Raw genomic sequence first — 20,352 nt, forward strand, 5'->3', positions numbered from 1 at the left:
AATAAATAAGCAAACAATCTTTTTGTCTAACTTTTTTCATTGAACATAATTATTTTCAATTCATGCGTATCGTTTAAATGCCATTTGAAGTTTTGCGGGATTTTTTGTGGTTTTTTTTTTTTGTTTTTTTTCAGAGAGAGAACATGGGAGGGGCAGAGAGAGAGACAGAGAGACAGAGAGAATGAATCTCAAGTAGTCTGTACACTGACAGTGCAGAGCCCAATGTGGGGCTAAAACCCATGAACCCTGAGATCACCTGAGCCCAAATCAAGAGTAGGATACTTAACCAACTGAGCCACTGAAGCACCCTCCACCTTTTGATGTTTTAAGGCACCCAGGATAAAATTTTTTGAAACCCTAACTGACATTATTGAAAGGTAGGCTCTTTTCACATTTTCAAAGTGGGGCATGAGCATTTAAAGGCTAAAAAGTTGATATAATGAGATAATGTAACTGCAGGAAATATTTCTCAAAGACTTCTATAATACATATTAACTCTAAATGTCTCAGAACTCTGAAATACTGGATAAAAATCAGATTGCCCTCACAAATTAAAACTCTGATAGGGGCAGAGCAGGCAGTAGGTGTTCATTTTCTAGAAAAACAAATAAAAAATGCTGAATAGATTACTGCTTGAACAAGAAGAACTTACACCCTATTTCAAGGTAGTATCTTGAAGAGTACCAAGGAATCTATTTTTGCCTCAACTCTATCTACCATGTAAGATTCTGTAAGACACAGAGAAAAGCAGTAAAGGAATAACTGTGAAATGCAATGACAGAGAAGATCTAAAGCCATAAAAATTTTAGTTCAAATCAAATTAGAACCACCATTAATCACTAACATCCTATCTGACCCTGGCAGAAAACAGAAAATTAAATTCTTTTCTCCTCCTTTTTTTTAAAAAAAGGACTTGACTGGCTGTCAGTAAAACATGTGACTCTTGATCTTGAGGTCATGAGTTCAAGCGTCATGTTCGGTGTAGAGGTTACTTTAAAATAAAAATACTATCTTTGTGTGCATCTGTCTGGCTCAGTGAGTTAAGCATCCAACTCTTGGTTTCACCTCAGGTCATGACTGACACTGCAGCAGCCCGCTGGGAGCACAGAGCCTGCTGGGGATTTTGTCTCCCTCTCTCTGCCCCTCACCTGCTCATTCTCTGTATCTCTCTCTCAAAAATAAATAAACATTTAAATAAAATAAAATAGTTTAAAGAAAGTATTATGTAAAATGGAAGCATTCTCAGATTTCAAAAGACACAAGCCATAATTTAATATTTAGGAAAAGAAAAAGACTAGAAGGAAATATGTAAAAATTATTTAAAGTGGATGCAGCTTTGAGCCCCAGGCTGGGCAAAGCTTACTTAAAAGAAAATTTTAAAAAGGAGAAGGAAGGGAAAGGTTAATAATTCAAGTAATTTTAGATTGGCACCTTAGATTACTCATGTTTCAATAACCATTATTTTTTTTTAATATTGAGAGAGAGAGAGAGAGAGAGAGCACGCGAGCGCACAAACGAGCATGAGCAGGGGAGGGGCAAAGAGAGGGAGACACATAATCTGAAGCAGGCTCCAGGCTTCTGTCAGCACACAACCTGACGAGGGCAAGCCCACGAACCATGAGATCATGAGCTGAACCAACTCAATGAGCCACGCAGGTACCCCTGTTTTTTTAATTTTTTAGATCGGTATCAGGCCCCGTGTGGAGCTCTGCACTGATAGCACAGAGCAGGCTTGGGATTCTCTTTCTCTGACCGCCTCCCCCCCGCCCCGCCAAAATAATATAAGTAAACTCTTAAATAAATAAATAAATATCAATAAATAAAATTTTAAAGATATACTTGTGAGTACAGAATGATAAGACGGGGAAAAATAATCTCAACAATTTCAAAGACTGGGTCACTTTATATTAAAGATCGATACTTCTAGGGCCTTTACTCTCCATCATGATGTCTGCTCTACTAGTCTATCACATACATATATGTTCTGGACCTTGAGGGTCAAACAGAAAAATGATATAAAATATGGTATAGGGCTATTAGTTCAGTTACATTTTTTAAAATTAAATCTTTTTTTATCAAAGAGCATGTTATGCTGAGCCCAGAGTTATAGATCAACACTGAGGAACTAGTGTAGTACACTCGAAAATGGTTATCAAATAAATGAATATAAAAAGCTGGTCTAGTTTTAAGAAGGGGTTGGGCCTAGAACCAGAATCAGTTAATTTCAACTGTGACCCAAACACTACCTCCTTTAATTAAAATGTTATAAAAAATAAACATTCACAGGCCAGGGCAATAGTTATCAGAACAAAACAGGGGCTCCTGGGTGGTTAAGCGTCTGACTTTGGCTCAGGTCATGATCTCACAGCTCCTGAGTTCAAGCTCTGCATTGGGTTCTGTACTGACAGCTCAGACCTGGAGCCTGCTTTGGATTCTGTGTCTCCCTCTCTCTCTGCTCCTCCTTTGTTCATGCTAGCTCTCTGTTTCTCTCTCAAAAATAAATGAACATTAAAAAAATTTAAAAACAGGGGTGCCTGGGTGGCTCACTCGGTTAAGCATCCAACTTTGGCTCAGGTCATGATCCCACCGTCTATGAGTTTGAGCCCCACGTCGGGCTCTGTGCTGACAGCTCGGAGCCTGGAGCCTGCTTCAGATTCTGTGTCTCCCTCTCTCTGACCCTCCCCCTGTTCATGCTCTGTCGCTCTCTGTCTCAAAAATAAATAAACACTAGGGCGCCTGGGTGGCTCAGTCGGTTGGGTGTCCAACTTCAGCTCAGGTCACGATCTCGCGGTCCGTGAGTTCGAGCCCTGCGTCGGGCTCTGGGCTAATGGCTCAGAGCCTGGAGCCTGCTTCTGATTCTGTGTCTCCCTCTCTCTCTGCCCCTCCCCCGTTCATGCTGTGTCTCTATCTCAAAAATAAATAAACGTTAAAAAAATATATATTTTTTTAAAAAATAAACATTAAAAAAAATTTTTTTAACATCTAAAAACAAAAGATAAGCTAAAAAATGATTTTTAGGCCTACTTAACACCTGATCCTTTTTTAAGTTTATGTTTTAGTAATCTCTACACCCAATATGGGGACCGAACTCATGACCCCCAGTTCAAGAGTCCCATGTTCTTCAGACTGAGCCAGTCAGGCATCCCTAACACCTTGTCAATTTTTTGTTAGTCAGTCAGTCAGTCAGTCAGTCTGTCTGTCTGTCTGTCTGTCTGTCTGTCTGTCTATCTATCTATCTATCTATCTATCTATCTATCTATCTATCTATCTGCAGGGCAGGCAGGCGAACATGAGCAGGGGAGGGGCAGAGTGAGAGAGGCAGAGGGAGAATTCCAAGCAGGCTCCTCACTGTCAGCACAGAGCCCTACAGCAGGACTGGATCTCACAAACCATGAGATCATGACCTGAATCAAAACCAAGTTTCTTAAAAATCTTAAAAACACGATAATCACATGTCTGAAAAAGAGCCATGGGCAACCACAAGATGTTTCCAGCTTTTTCAAAGAATGCATGCCCTTACCAGAAAACAAGAGGAAGACAGATCTAATCTGATGCTAAATACTTACATCTTCAGTCCAGTCGTCTGTTGTCCACTCTTCCACCGAATTCTTCCAGGCCCCTGCTGACAATAATCATAGTTTACATCACAAAGTCAAATATCATCTCACTCCAACTAATTCTCTATCGTATACTGTATAAAATGTGTCATAAATCTTATTAGTAATTTAGTTTACAATCTAATATGAAGCTCCTGATCTATTCTCAATAAAATGCCATGTAGTCAAATTCAACTTAGCTAGATACTATCCACATAAACTGAAAGCAAAGTCTCACACTAATTTTGCTTCAGTGTAGATCATATCCAAGCAATTCTGCCATGATTAATAAAGTATGAGCATAGCACAAATACACATATTTAACCATGAGACCCTTATGATATGTAACATTTAAAACAGAGCAAAATTCATTATGAAGCTGGCTTGGCTAGATCTTAATTTCAGGTAGATTACTGAACTACTGAATTTATAGATGCATCCTCTTTGTAAGATATTAAAGGGGTGCCTGGGATGGCTCAGTAGAAAGTGTTCAACTTGGATTCAGCTCAGGCCATGATCTCACGGTCCTGGGTTGGAGACCCATGTCAGGCTCAACGCTAAGAGTGCAGAGCCTACTTGGAATTCTTGCGCTCTCTCTCTCTCTCTCTGCCCCTCCCCTGCTCATGCTTTCTCTATCAAAATAAATAAACTTAAAAAAGATATTATTTCTATGGTTCCCTAATAGATCTCCAGCAAAGCTGAGCATTAGTCCTGCTCACATAAATTCTGGTGCTATATATTAATTCCTGATGAGCAGATGCAGAAGATCTGCTCAAACAATTCTTACAGAATAAATATTTAAAGGGAAGCATTTGTATTCAGAAATGCTGACTTACATGCAAATATATACGTGCAAAAATCAGAGAAAATGATTTCATAAGAAAATACACAAAGATATCAACTATAACTATCCCCAGGAAGTAAGACTGTGCATGTTTTCACTCCTTCAACAGGGAAGAAATGAGCTGAGCATCTGACCTACGATGAGGTTTGTGTATGCAAAGGACAAAAGGAAGAGAAGAAGGGGAAAACAATCGAGAAAAGGGCAGGTAACCAGATCTAACTTCCTTAGAACTAGGTCTATAACCTAATAACCAACTGTTTCATGAATAAACAGAAGGTGTTTTTTTTTTTTTCAACGTTCATTTATTTTTGGGACAGAGAAAGACAGAGCATGAACGGGGGAGGGGCAGAGAGAGAGGGAGACACAGAATCGGAAACAGGCTCCAGGCTCTGAGCCATCAGCCCAGAGCCTGACGCGGGGCTCGAACTCACGGACCGCGAGATCGTGACCTGGCTGAAGTCGGACGCCTAACCGAATGCGCCACCCAGGCGACCCTACAGAAGGTGTTACCTATGAAAAGAGTCCTTCCTAATGGAATTCTTTCAGGTGGATGTCCCTTGTTTAGGACTGGTTATGACAAACATAGAATTGATGAATGTATGCAGTATGGCGCTCTGTAAAACGTCCCCCAAGATATGCTACTATATAGGAGATATTTCAAACCTAAAAAACATTCCCTCCTGTGTGAGAACCCTACACACATCACTGAGAGACGCCATCTATCATCATGGATCATAGGACACATACATTAAAGGAAGGAAGAACATGGATACAGGCACTGTTTGTTCTTCTGTGCCTCTCAACTGCATGTATCCTTGAAATAATCATAAACATTAATACAGAATGTTCTGAACTGACAGTGTGATCCTTTCTACTGGTTCACTCATCATACCTTTCAATAGTTTCCACAACTTTTCCAGAAATATCATAAAACAATTAGGAATTTAAGTGGACCCAAATATCTCATTGAATTAAAACTTTTTTAAGGTTTTTATTTTTGATAGAGACAAAGAGAGTGTGAGTGGGGAAGGGTCACAGAGAGAGGGAGAAGCAGAATCCAAAGCAGACTCTAGGCTCCAGGCTCCAAGCTGTCAGCACAGAGTCTGATGTGAGGCTCGAACCCACAAACCACGAGCTTATGATCTGAGCCGAAGTCGAAAGCGCAACTGATTGAGCCACCCATGCACTCCCAATTCAAACAGCCTCTTAAAACTAGGAAGAGGTCCTAGTTTAAGTGAAAAACACGAGTTGCAATTAGTCCCAGTCAGAAATCAGTAGTGCAAAGTTGTTCTCTAGACCTCTGCCTAGGCTTCTTAGAGATCACCCTGTACGCAAAGCTAAATATACCTAAGGCAAACCATCTACCTACTCTCCACTCTTATATTCCTTCTGCAATGTGATTTTCTTCAAGGCTCTGATACATAATCCCCAATGTTTTAATAGATCTCCATCAAGACTTTTCTCTAAGTAGATATATAGTTTTAAAAACTCACAACTAGGGGCGCCTGGGTGGCTTGGTCGGTTAAGCATCCAACTTTGGCTCAGGTCATGATCTCCAGACCTATGAGTTCAAGCCCTGAGTCGTACTCTGTGCTGATAGTTCAGAGCCTGGAGCCCGTTTGGATTCTGTGTCTCCCCCTCTCTCTGCACCTCCCCCGTTCCCACTCTTTCTCTCTCAAAAATAAACATTAAAATAATTTTTTAACTCACAATGAGACTAACTTAAAGGGCAGCCAGTACACAGTGTTCCTGGTGCTACCTCGATCCAACCTACCCTATCGTTCATGCTGTCAAATTTACCATAGGAGACAGTACTCTAAAGATTAAGGAATCCTACAAAAAGCTGGCGTTCAACGTAAGCAGTTTTAGGAGCATTCTAATCAAGAAAAATAAAACAACTGCAGAGGCTCGAAAATCACTCCTAAAACATTCATCTTCAAGGCCTTTAAGACTCTTAGTAGGAAACAATTTATGGTGGAATTTTTCTCGGAAACCCTTCATCATCAATCATCAACAAACCAATACTGGGTTAAAAGCCTACATGTTTGGGGTGTCTGGGTGGCTCAGCCGTCCACCTCTTGATTTTGGCTCAGGTCATGATCTCAGGATTCATGATTTCAAGTCCTTCATCAGGCTCCATGCTGGCAGTGTGGGGCCTGCTTCACATTAACACTTTCTCCTCTCTTTGCCCCTCCCCTGCTCAAGCTTTCACTCTCTCAAAATAAATAAATAAAAACTGGAAAAAAAAAAAAAATACATGTTTAGCATGATGTTAAATACCAAAGTCCTATTTCACTGGAAAGACAAAAATGTTGTGGGTGATCATGGTGTATATTTTTAAACAATAAATCACACAGAGCTGATTAATAATTGGAAATATGGAGGACAAAAAAAAAGTTAATGAAAGCTAGAAAGGGAAGAGAAAGTTTATGGGGAAAACAAAGTATAGCAAAACTCTTAAAAGTTGGGGGGGGGGGGCTGGCTGGGTCAATTGGAAGAACATGCAACTCTTGATCTCGGGGTTAAGTTCAAGCTCCACGTTTGATATAGAAATTACTTTAAAATAAAATGTTAAAAAAAAATCAGGGCAGCTGGCAAGGCTCAGTCGGTTGAACATCCAACTCCTGATTTCAGCTAAGGTCATGATCTCACAGTCTGAGAGATCAAGCACGTGTTGGGCTCCATGATGACATTTATGAGCCTGCTTGCAATTTTCTCTCTCTCTCTCACTCTGTCCCTCCCCCACCCTCCCTCTCACTCAAAATAAATAAAAACTTAACAAATCCTGAAAGCTGGAAAACAGCTGGGAAGATCCATCGATTGGTCGATCGATCTAGATTGAGAAGGGATACTCCAAAGGAGAAAAACAATGACGAGGCATTACAAAACCCTCTATATAAAATATCAAAAGTATCCTGAAATTTACAAAATACCGGGGCACCGGGTGGCTCAGCTGGTTAAGCATCCAACTGTGGGTTTCGGCTCAGGTCATGATCTCACGGTTTCATGGGTTCTAGTGGCACATCAGGCTCTACGCTCATGGTGCAGTCTACTTGGGATTCTCTCTCGCCCTCTCTCTCTCTGCCCCTCCCCAACTCACAGTGCCTCTCTCTCAAAAAGAAACTTATAAGTTTACAAAATATTTTTCCAAAAATTGTTGTGATAAAATACTCATAAAATTTACTATTGTGATCATTTTTAAATGTCCAATTCAGTGGTATTCAGTTAAAGCACACTTTCATATATGTATATGTAAAGAGACTGGCCTAACACTTAGAAGGGTCTTATGAAAATAATCACAAATTTAGACATGGAGATTATAGTTAGAATTTGAGTACATTTAATAAGAAGACAATATACGTAGTCACAACCAAGTGCAACAAGTGGTTATGTCCGACCACAGAGGAGGCAATCCCTTATCAGAAACCAGGGCCAGGGTGCCTGGGTGGCTCAGTCAGTTAAGCTTCTGACTTCAGCTCAGGTCTTGATCTCACAGTTCTAAAGATTGAGCCCTGGGTCAGGCTCTGTGCTGACAGTGCAGAGCCTGCTTGGGATCCTCTCTTCCTCTCTCTCTGCCCCTCCCCTGCTTGTGCTCACTCACTCTGTCTCTCAAAAATAAATAAGCTAAAAACCCACCCTAAATATACAGACTATAAAAATTACAAGACATTACATGTAAAACAATACAGGCTCTGATCCTAATACTATTGTGAAATATTACGCTTTTACAATAAGACTTTGTTCCCCATTACTCACCTATAAACCTACACCTCAAATGTGGGAAAACGTGAATGATATTGATTTATTTTCAGCTTAAAACAATAAATTTGAGGTGCATGCTTTATGTTGCATTTAACTTGATGTTAGCATTCTATCAAAAGCACATTAAGGTAGCCATGTAGGAAAAACGAGATAAAAATCTGTGCTGCCTTGAAGGCCAATCTGTAAAACAATTCCATAATCAAAAGTTGGTATTTAAGGGGCACGCGGGTGGCTGAGTTGGTTCATCACCCGACTTCAGCTCACGTCATGATATAGTGCTTGGGTTCCAGCCCCTTCCAGCTTTGCACTGACAGCATGGAGCCTGCTTCAGATTCTCTGTCCCCCTCTCTCTGCCCCTCCCCCACTCACATTTTTTCTCTCAAAAATAAACATTAAAAAACATTTAAGTTGATATTTAATCAACCAGGTGTAAAAATATAGTTTTTACAAATATTCACTTGATGAATTCTACTTAACTAAGCATTTTGAAAAGATTCTTTTTCTTTCAACTAAGTTCTATGTCCAACAGGCAGCTTGAACTTACAGCCCCAAGATCAAAAGTTGCATGTTGTACTAACTGAGCCAGACAGCCACCCCGAAGATTTTTAACTAAAGAATTAAGAAAACCATACCTTTGGGTCCATAGGAATTTTTGTGTGGCAGATCCTGAGCTACATTATGAGCATTTGATGCCAGTTCTGCAGATCAATGTAAAATGGAAGGTTTTCACATATCAAAATAATGAAGGTATTCATCAGAAGAGAAACTGTTTAGCAACTTAACAAAATTAAAGCATCAAAGCTGATCTAGGCTGTGCATCCGAGGAGAGGGAAACGTACTGCAATCAATACTGTGACAGCCCAGGGCACCTGAGTGACTCAGTTGGTTGAGCGTCCAACTTCGGCTCAGGTCATGATCTCACAGTTTGTGGGTTCGAGCCCCACATCAGGCTCTGTGCTGACAACTCAGAGCCTGGAGCCTGCTTCGGATTCTGTGCCTCCCTCTCTCTGCCCCTCCCCCACTCCCACTGTCTCTTTCAAAAATGAATTAACGTTAAAAAAATAAAAATAAAGAAAATACTGTGACAGCCCACTGTACCTCAACTATAAATGCTATTAGCCAGACAGCCTTTGAACATTCAATTGCATCAACTACACTTGTTCTCATCCCCATGTTCACCAAACTCCCTTCCCACTTGTTAAAACCATTACAATGTTTTACAAATATGTTTAGTATGTTTCGACTTATAAATCATTATTGTAACTACCCTTCAGTCATTCCATTTTCCATAATGGAGGGTCTGCCTCTAAAGAATGGATTTGATTACAATCCTGTCAAAAGTCATGTTTCTGAGCCTATAATTATGGTTGAGGTCCACACGCAGAACTGTATGTTTTCAACAAGAAAATGCCATTCTGTGAGGCCCCTAGAGAAACAGCCCCAGCACTCTTATCAACTGACATCCTTTAAGTGTATTCTGCATTAAACACATTCCCTTGTTTTTCAGCAAGGAATCTACTACTCTAAATGCGAATCGGGGGAAGAAGGGGAAAGAGAGGAGCCCACAGAAGACAGGTGAAGGGAAAAGAAGAGGACGCGGAGAGAAAAAAGAAAAATAACAGTTAAACAACGAATTCAACATTGTTTCAAAACCTGATTTAAAAATCAGTAAGAGTTATGAATAAAACCACTTAAAAATACCATGTGCAGGCTTCTGTATGGATGTTTTCTTTCCTTTTCAATAAAAAACAAGGGCTGGAATTTTAAGATGGGTATGATCTAAACTTTGTTGATCTTTTTCAAAATTCGTATGGGTTATACGCCAGTATCTGTACTTTTCTATAAAAACTTTAAAATCAGGGAGACTGGCTGGCTTGGCTCAGCCAGAAGCACAGGTAACTTTGATCTCAGGGTTTTAAGTTTGAGCTCTAGACTGTGTATAGAGACGACTTCTAAAAAAATTTTTTTACGTTTTTTTTTTTTTAATTTTTTTTTAACATTTAATTTTTTTGAGACAGAGAGGCAGAGCATGAACGGGGGAGGGTCAGAGAGAAGGAGACACAGAATCCAAAACCGGCTCCAGCCTCCGAGCTGTCGGCACAGAGCCTGACGCGAGGCTCGAACTCACAGACTGTGAGATCATGACCCAGGCCGAAGTCGGACGCTCATCCGACTGAGCCACCCAGGAGCCCCTAACGTATTTTATTTTGGAGAGAGAGAGAGGGAGACAGAATCCGAAGCAGGCTCCATGCTCTGAGCTGTCAGCACAGAGCCCAACGCGGGGCTCAAATCCATTAACTACAAGATCATTACCTGAGCCCAAGTCGGATGCCTAACCAACTGAGCCATCCAGGCACCCACCCCTAGGTGTAGAGATTTCTTAAAAACTTAAAACAAAATACAAATTTCTTTAAATAAAAATTTTAAAAATTTTTTAAATATTTATTTGAGGGAAACAGAGCATGAGTCAGGGAGGAGCAGAGAGAGAGGGAGACACAGAATCTGAAACAAGCGAACTCACAAACCGCCAAGATCATGAACTGAGCCAAAGTCGGACATTTAACCAACTGAGCCACCCAGGCACCCTAAAATGAAAATTTTTAAATCAAATTTTCAATTTACACCAAAAAAAAAATCTGCTAGGATTCTGATTAAACATACATTTCACGTAAACATCAATTTGAGGAAAAATATAACTTTTTAATAACATACTGAATCTTCAGTTCATAAGTACTGAGTATCTCTCTCTCCATTTTGGGGTCTTGGTATTTCTCATCAGGTTGCATAATTTTCAGCATACAAATATTAGACATACTTTATCAGATTTAATATAAATATCGCATGTTTTTGTATGAACTATAAACGGTACCTTTTTTTCCTTTTTAATTATTTGCAATTGTTGACGGCTCATACAGAAAGTCTTGATTTTAGGGTTGGTCACACAACTACATGCATTTGTTAGAATTCACCTACTTATAGCCCTTCAAAAGGGTAAATATTACTGCATATAAAGCATATCTCAATAAACCTGACATTTAAAAAAATCAGCAAGGAAAATTTTCATGAGGTAGACTACCATTAATAAGTCAAAAGAGAGTCAGTAAAAACTAAGTTTCACAACAACCAGACATGAAATATATAAATACGGTATATTCTTTCCATTCATTTCTTAAAACATATATAAATATGTATACGTGTGTATACACACACACATATATACATATACACACATACACACACATATATAATTTTTTTTTTTTTACAACAGGGAGAGAGAAAGAAAGAATGAGAATCTTAAGCAGGTTGCAGGCTCCAGCTTCAGTGTGCAGCCAAGGCACAACTGTGGGATCAAAAACTTGAACCCAAATCAGAAGACGACTTTCAACTGATTGAGCTTCAATTTTATATTTTAAAATAAAATTTTATATTTTACGTTTTCACAGGTAGAAGGCTGATGATCTGGCATATCGTTACACTGCCAGGCATTTGAAATTTTTTGAGGCTACAGATTTTTTTTTCCATTTTCTCTCTGTTGATGGTCTATAGAAATACATCTATTGAACTTCTATCTAGCACCTTTTAAAACTCCCTTATTAATTTTAATATTTTATCTATAGATTTTTATATCATTTCAAGAAATGACAGGTTTTTACTCTTTCCAACCCTTCGACTTTTTTCAGTCCTTATTGCAATGATTAGGACCTCTAGTACACTGGTATATAGAAAGAGTAAGAGGAAGCCCCTTTACCTCCTTCCAGAGAAAAAACATTCAACACATCACCATTTACTGTAATGCTTGCTGTATGTTTTGTAGATATCCCCTAAGATTTCTTTCTATTCCAGATTTGCCAGTTTTTTAAAAAATCAGAAATGGATGTTAGGTTTTGTCAAATGCATTTCTTTAATAAGGAATTTTAAGCTTTAATCGGTTAAAAGTATAAATAATTATTTTTGTTATTGAGATATAACTCACACAAGCATACAATCCATCCTCTTAAAGTACACATTTGAATAATGTCTAGTATATTCACATGTTATGAAACAATCATGACTATTCCAGAATTTTTAAAAAAATTGTTTTTAACATTTATTCATTTTTGAGAGATGGAGACAGAGCACAGGCAGGGGTGGGGCAGAGAGGCGGAGACACAGAATCTGAAGCAGGATCCAGCCCAACACAAACCACTCACAAACTGTGAGATCATGACCTGAACCGAAGTCTGATGCTCAGCCAACTGAGTCATCCAGGCATCCCCTATTCCAAAATATTTTCATCACTCCAAGAAGAAATCTTTTTATTTTTAAGATTTTATTTTTAAGTAATCTCTATACTCAACACGTGGCTCAAACTTACAACTCTAGAGATCGAGTCACATGCTCTACTGAAAGAGCCAGCCAAGCGCCCCATTCCAGGCAGAAATCTTGAAACCATTAGTAGTCATTCCCCATTTTTCCCCAAATGTTTCCAACCCTCAGCAACCAACAATCTACTGCTTTTTTTTTTTTTTTTTTTTCCTGATCTGGACATTTCCTACAAGTGAAATCATATACTATAAAATATGTGATCCTTTATAACTGACTTCCTTCATTAAGCATGATTTTTTTTTTTTCAAGTTAGTTAATTAATAACATACAGTGCAGTCCTAGCTTCAGGAGTAGAATGGAGTGATTCATCTCATATATGACACTCAGTGCTCATCCCAAAAGTGCCCTCCTTAATACCCATCACACATTTAACTCACCACCACCACCACCCACCCCCACCAACCCTCAGTTTGTTCTCTGTATGGTTTGGGGTGCCTGGGTGGTTCAGCCAGTAAGGCATCCGACTTCAGCTCAGGTCCTAACCTCACGGTTTGTGGGTTTGAGCCCCACATCGGGCTCTGTGCTGACAGCTCAGAGCCCGGAGCCTGCTTCAGATTCTGTGTCTCCCTCTCTCTCTGCCCCTCCCCTGCTCACATTCTGTCTCTGTCTCTCAAAAATGAATAAACGTTAAAAAATATTTAATTACATGGGGCGCCTGGGTGGCTCAGTCGGTTAAGCGTCCGACTTCAGCTCAGGTCACGATCTCACGGTCTGTGAGTTCGAGCCCCGCGTCGGGCTCCGGGCTGATGATGGCCCAGAGCCTGGAGCCTGCTTCCGATTCTGTGTCTCCCTCTCTCTCTGACCCTCCCCTGTTCATGCTCTGCCTCTCTCTGTCTCAAAAATAAATAAACGTTAAAAAAAAATTTTTTTTAAATATTAAAAAAATATACATATATATATATTTAATTACAAAAAGAGTCTCTTATGGTTTGCCTCCGTTTTTATCTTATTTTTCCGACCCTTCCCCTATGTTCATCTGTTAACTTTCTCAAATTCCACGAGTGAAATCCTATCTGTCTCATTGCGCTTAGCATAACAGCCTCCAGTTACGTCCATGTTGTTGCAAATGGCAAGATTTTACTTTTTCATCATGAAGTAGTATTCCATTGTACTACACTCCATGTAGTATTCAATTCCATACATTCCACTGTGTGTGTGTGTGTATACACACACACATACACATATATATACACACACCACATCTTAATCCATTTATCAGTTGATGGACATTTGGGCTCTCAGCATGTTTTTACGATTCATTCATGTTGCAGCATACATCAGCACTTCATTCCTTTGTATGGTAGAATGAATATTCCATTGTATGGATGATACACAACAATTTACTCCTCCATTCATCCACTGAAAGGCATTTGGTTTGTTTCTACATTTCGGCCATTATGAATTATGCCTCTATGAACATCTGTATACAAGGTTTTATGTAAAGCCGTGTCTTCCATTCTCTTGAGTATATGTATCTGGGAAATGATTGATTTTTTAATGTGAAAGAACCTTGATTACCAAGTATAAATTTAACATGGTCATGATGTCTTATTCTTTTCTATCTTACCGAATGGTTTTCTAATATTTTGGCTTAAGATTTCTACATTTTTGTTGAAGAGGGAGATTAGTCTGTAATTTCAAATGTTAGCACAAAATTTACTGACATGAAGTATACTTTAATGCCTGATATTAATTACAATTGTGATTATATTAAACCATCAAGTATACATAATATATACTTTAATTACAACTATAATTAATATCAATATCCCTTTTCTCATTCCTATAACCAATTATGTATGCTGTTTCTCCTTCTTTTGATCAGTCTCACAGTAAGCTTATCAATTTTACTAGTGTTTTCAAATAACCATTTTTATACCTTTTGTTGATCCTTTCTATAGTATCCTTGATTTCTAGTTCATTGATGGTGTTTCTGTGGTGATGGCACAGTCCTGTTTTTTGACCAGAATCGGTGTTATATGGGTGGTTTGCTTTTAGATTATTTATTGAACTACACTTTTATATTTTCAGTTATAATTCATGAATTGCCAAATTATGTTTTTATAAATACAACTGCAGTAGTTAATGATGTATTATCATGAACAAATCCTAGAAGCTCCAATTAACACGTATTTGTCCATGAATTTCCAAAAAGAAATAATCCAAAAACATCAGGATACAGAAAAAAATCTACAAAAGCAATTGATGCCCAAACCTACTAGTCACCTACCACTCTATCTGGCCAAATTTGTGTCCATCATCAGGAATGATACTTTTCAGTAACAAACCTACCCGTAAGAAATTACATATATCCCTGACACACTGAGATTTGAGTGTGAATTTGTACTGACTTACACAGATTGATAAAAGCCTCTTCCTCAGAGTGTACAAGGGAAAAATCAAATACCTTATGGTCAATGAGATTTTTAAATGAGACCTTGGAGGTAAGAACCAGCTAATAGTCTCAGAGATAGGACAGCAGCCTGCTTTTCATTCTTCTCCATCAGTACATCTTTGTATGTTAAGAACTCAAACATTTAAAACACATCTTTGACAATAGACACTTACCAGTCCCCTCATCTGCACCATTCTGAGCAGCTTCCCAAACTATTGGCTTTGTCCCACACCCATCTATAGATGGAGAATCTGAATAGTCCGCAGGATTAAATGTCCTTGTGTTTGAAAAAAGAAAAAAAAAAAGAATTAAAGCAAGTGCAACAATTACCAAAATCACAACATTAACCATATATCATCTTCTTCCTCCCCAAATACCCTGTCCTTCTAAAAGCCAATATAATAAAATTCACACTGGGGCAACTGGAACCCCTTAGATGGTCAGTTGACTCAGGTCAGATCTGGATGATTTGGCTCAGATCATGATCTTACAGCTTTGGGCTATGCATTGTCAGCAGAGAGCCTGCCTGGGATTCTCCTCCCTCTCTCTCTACCCTCTGCAGGTAAATAGGGGCAGCGTCTGGGTGGCTCAGTGGGTTAAGCATCTGACTCCTGATTTTGGCTCAGGTGGGGACCTCACTGTTTCTGAGTTTGAACCCTGAGTTGGAGTCTTCACTGGCAGTGCCCCTCCCTCACTCTCTTTCAAAATAAGCTTTAAAAATAGGTAAACAGGGGCGCCTGGGTAGCTCAGTTGGTTAAGCGGCCGACTTCGGCTCAGGTCACGATCTCGCGGTCCGTGAGTTCGAGCCCCGCGTCAGGCTCTGTGCTGACAGCTCAGAGCCTGGAGCCTGTTTCAGATTCTGTGTCTCCCTCTCTCTGACCCTCCCCTGTTCATGCTCTGTCTCTCCCTGTCTCAAAAATAAATAAAACATTAAAAAAAAAAATTTTTTTTAAAAACAGGTAAACAAACATTAAGATGTTTTTTTTCCTAACTTCACCATCTTTCCCCTATTTAATTATAGCTAACTCTTCTTGACTATCAGGATGTAGATTTTCTAAAAAGCAGAGGTTGCCTAGGGAACCTTCCATATTTTCTTGTATGATGTCCTTATTTCCCTAAGTTGCTGCACTTCACATCCTAAAGCAGATGTACACAACTATAACTGTATTAGGAAGAATAAGGGTTCTCATGGAAAACTTCCCTTAAAACTAAGACTAGGGGCGCCTGGGTGGCTCAGTCGGTTGAGCGGCCGACTTCGGCTCAGGTCACGATCTCGCGGTCCGTGAGTTCGAGCCCCGCGTCGGGCTCTGTGCTGACAGCTCGGAGCCTGGAGCCTGTTTCGGATTCTGTGTCTCCCTCTCTCTGACCCTCCCCCGTTCATGTCTGTCTCTCTCTGTCTCAAAAATAAATAAACGTTAAAAAATAAATAAATAAATAAATAAAACTAAGACTAGACTTAAACACACACTAAGTGTTTATTTCCCAGAATAAGAATCCAGATCCTTTTTGTATAAAAACAGTGAATATAAAGAAAATGTTTCATTAAGGTTTTTTTTCCGTTAAAATTCTAAACACCCATATTCAGAAGTCTAACTAGGGCCAAATTAATACTATCTCTAAAATTTTCAGAATAGAATTTAAAAATTTTTTCCAGCTTTACTGAGGTATCTGACAAATAAAAGAATCACAAGAGTATTTTTTAATGTAAACTGAAAAAAACCACAAAAGAGTTTAAAAAGCTGGTCTGGGCACACACAGTATGTATTCCAGCCAATATGCTCCCTGTGTATCCATCTGTCCTTTATCCACAATGAGCTCAAGCAGGAAACAGAAATGGCAAGAGGTATCACCTGAAGGCAATGACCCTCCCCTGCTACAGTGCTACCCTGGAGCTAAGGAGAGACAAAAGGGTTTTCCTGGAACCAATTCCCTTCCTTTCTCAACTGTCATCTATATACAGATGGCTTCTATAAGCTTAAAAACTTTTCCTAAAAACCTAAGGGGAGCTAAGGCTTTAAAAGAAAAAAAAAATTTTTTTAATCTTATTTAAAAAAAAAATTTTTTTTTTTTAACGTTTATTTATTTTTGAGACAGAGACAGAGCATGAACGGGGGAGGGTCAGAGAGGGAGGGAGACACAGAATCGGAAACAGGCTCCAGGCTCTGAGCAGTCAGCACAGAGCCTGACGCGGGGCTTGAACTCACGGACTGCAAGATCATGACCTGAGCCGAAGTCGGACGCTCAACCGACTGAGCCACCCAGGCGTCCCTTAATCTTATTTTTAAGAGAGTGATACAGAGTGCGAGTGGGGGCGGAACAAAGAGAGAGGGAGACACAGAATCCAAAGCAGGCTCCAGACTCTGAGCTATCAGCACAGAATCCAATGCAGGGCTTGAACTCATGAGGTGTGAGTTCATGACCTGAAATAAAGTTGGACACTTAATCAACTGAGCCACCCAGGCACCCCAAAGGGGAGCTAACGTTTTAGAAGAAGGAAAAAGTAAAAGAACAACCGGAAATTATGAACAATTGATTATATCACCTGTTTAGTAATAGTATGTTCACTGTTCAGAAAAAAATAAAATAAAAATACTAACATTTTTATATAAACATTGCATTAACTCACCATTCAAGACAATTGCTGGATTTATCAACCTAACTCTTATGCAGTGGTTTTCAACGAGGGGTGATTATGCCTCCCCCCCCCCCCCACCAGGTAATATCTGGCAATACCTGAAGATTTTTTTTGATTGTCACAACTTGAGAAAGGATGCTACTGGCATGTAATGGGGAGAGGCCACGGATGTAAAGGATACCCCACTACTTCAACAAACTATTATTCAATCCAAAATGTCAAAAAAAAGCCAAGGACAGAAAGCCTATTACAATACAATTTTATTTGCATTTCACTTTTTCACAATTTTCTTTTTTTGTGGCACTTAAAAAATTTTTTTTAGTTTTTATTTGAGAGAGACAGAGAGACAGAGAGAGAGAGAGAGAGAGAGAGAGAGAGAGAGAGAGAGAGATGTGGGAGATGGTGAGATGGTGAGAGGGGCGGGGAGGGAATAAGAATATTTTAATCAGGCTCCACACTCAGCTCAGCTCTCAGCCCCAGTGTCTCCATCTCACAACCACAAGATCCAGACCTGAGCCAAAATCAAGAGTAAGACACTTAACTGACTGAGCCACCCAGGCGCCCTTTCTCTTTTTAATAATTAACATCTGATTCACCAGGATAAATAAATTGGGAACAGGACAGAGGCAGAAAAACCCTTGAGTAATACCTAGAGAGTAATAACTATAAAAATAGGATGGCTCAGACTTACCCCATGCCATGTGTTGTGAATCTTCCTGCCCCTCTCCCTCTTCCACGTCCAAATCCTGAAAACGAAAATAGTACTGTTAAATAGTATTTATACCCTACAAAATTATAATTCTACCAATGGCATTCTCTACACACCCCAAACAACACTATCACTGTTCCTAACAGCACCAACATTCCCATCTGGTGCACCCAACCTGCTGGTCACTACTGAAACAACTATCTACACAGTTATTGATTTTAAAGGATAGAAGGGATTTCATTCTGCTTATATAGTACTTGTGATATGTTGCAACTTAACACAGGCAGCTTATATTAAAAACTATTCTGGGGTTGCCTGGCTGGCACAGTTGGTAGAGCACCAACTCTTGATCTCAGGGTCATGAGTTCTAGCTCTGCGCTAGGCAGGGAGCCTACTTAAAAAAAAAAAAAAAAAAAAAAACCTATTCTAGATGTTTTAAAATCAGTTACTGCAAATACCGTAACATTTTAAACTTCTACTATAAAATCAAATGAGAACCAGAAAGAGGAAAACTGCTATGTAAGCTGAAGGTACTATTACACACTGTTTTTTATACTAGAACTTTGGTCAATAATCAAAATGGCAGCAGCAAGCGAGCAAGCAAAAAGAGATCATTTTATTCAGTGACTCTAGTTTTTCATAACATCCTCCACTATGGACTAAAGACCTAAATTCAGGAGCTAAAACTATACAATTCACAGAAGAAAATATAGAGCAAAAGCTTCACAACACTGAATTTGGTAATGATTTCTTAAATATGACACCAAAGGCACAGACAAAACAAACAACCAGTTGTTAGATTTGTGCATCAAAAGACAACTATATGGGGCACCTGACAGGCTGAGTCGGTAGAGCATGCAACTCTTGATCTTGGGGTTGTAAGTTCAACCACCATGGTGGGTGTAGAGATTACTTAAAAACAAAACAAAAAAAGACACCTATATCAGCAGAATAAAAAGGCAACCCACAGAATATGTGCCCATGATACATTTGATAAAGGAATAATATCAAGATTGTGTGAAGAACTTCTACAGCTCAACAACAGAACCTAATTCAAAAATGGCAAAGGATCTGAATAGACATTTCTCCAAAGAAGATATGCAAATGGTCAATAAGCACATGAAAAGATTCTCAGTATCACTAATCATCAGGGAAACCAGTTACCATTATGATGCTTACTATCAAAAAGAGAGAGAGAGAGAGAAAGAGAACAGAAAATAACAAGTTTTGGCAAGAATGCAGGGAAACTAAAACCCTAGTACACTTTGCTGGGAATCTAAAATGGTGCAGCCACCATGGTAAATAGTACAGCAGTGCCCCCAAAGAGTAAAACAGAATTATCATATGATCCTGGAATTGCACCTCTGGATATATACCAAAGAGAATTTGAAAAGAGTCTTAAAGAGATATATTTAATATTACTCAGCCTTAAAAAAAAGATAATTCTTTTATTTAATGTTTATTTATCTTTATTTGAGAGAGAGAATGTATGCGCACATGGGGCAGGAGAAGAATCTTAAGGAGGCTCTATGCTCAGCACAGAGCCCGACATGGGGCTTGATCCCACAACCATGAGATCATGACCTGGGCAGAAATCAAGAGGGGGACGCTTAATCAACTAAGCCACCCAGGTGTCCCAAGGGGAAGGAAATTCAGACACATGCTACAACATGAATGAACCTTGAGAACACTGCACTGAATGAAATAGGTCAGTCACAGAAGGACAAATATTTTATGATTCCACATATATGAGGTACATAAGAGTAGAATTCAGAGAAGGATGGTTGCCAAGGGCTTTATTAGCCATACTAATATAACTAAAATGTGTATTAATTACGTATGGCTAACTTACCCCACAGTTCAAGTTAAATTATTAAAAACATGGTCTTAACCAAAATCTACTATATTCCCAGAGATGGGAGAATAGAGAGAAATGTCCTAAAAAAACAAAGAATCTTAATAATGCATATCAGTAGCTACTGCCTCTTGTAACACTGTCAAAAGGCAAAGGTAAGACTCACACACAACCACTTCCAACAGCCTACA

General features: G+C 39.2%; 1 protein-coding gene across 10 annotated transcripts in view; it reads right to left on the bottom strand.

Moving 5' to 3' along the window:
- UBAP2 (ubiquitin associated protein 2) overlaps window positions 1-20,352 on the bottom strand; it is a 113,407-nt gene that overhangs the window by 32,504 nt on the left and 60,551 nt on the right. For 3 of the 10 annotated variants that reach the window (XM_045467840.1, XM_045467834.1, XM_045467842.1), the window contains 4 exons: window positions 18,289-18,343; window positions 15,136-15,239; window positions 8,835-8,900; window positions 3,567-3,622 (listed from right to left, as the gene is read on the bottom strand). In XM_045467840.1, the coding sequence (XP_045323796.1) occupies window positions 3,567-3,622; window positions 8,835-8,900; window positions 15,136-15,239; window positions 18,289-18,343 (281 nt within the window). The remainder of the gene's footprint in view (window positions 1-3,566; window positions 3,623-8,834; window positions 8,901-15,135; window positions 15,240-18,288; window positions 18,344-20,352) is intronic. The other 7 variants (XM_045467838.1, XM_045467836.1, XM_045467843.1 and 4 more) reach the window with 3 other exon arrangements.

Source organism: Leopardus geoffroyi, chromosome D4, assembly GCF_018350155.1.
Source record: "Leopardus geoffroyi isolate Oge1 chromosome D4, O.geoffroyi_Oge1_pat1.0, whole genome shotgun sequence".
In the NCBI taxonomy this organism is placed as follows: Eukaryota; Metazoa; Chordata; class Mammalia; order Carnivora; family Felidae; genus Leopardus; species Leopardus geoffroyi.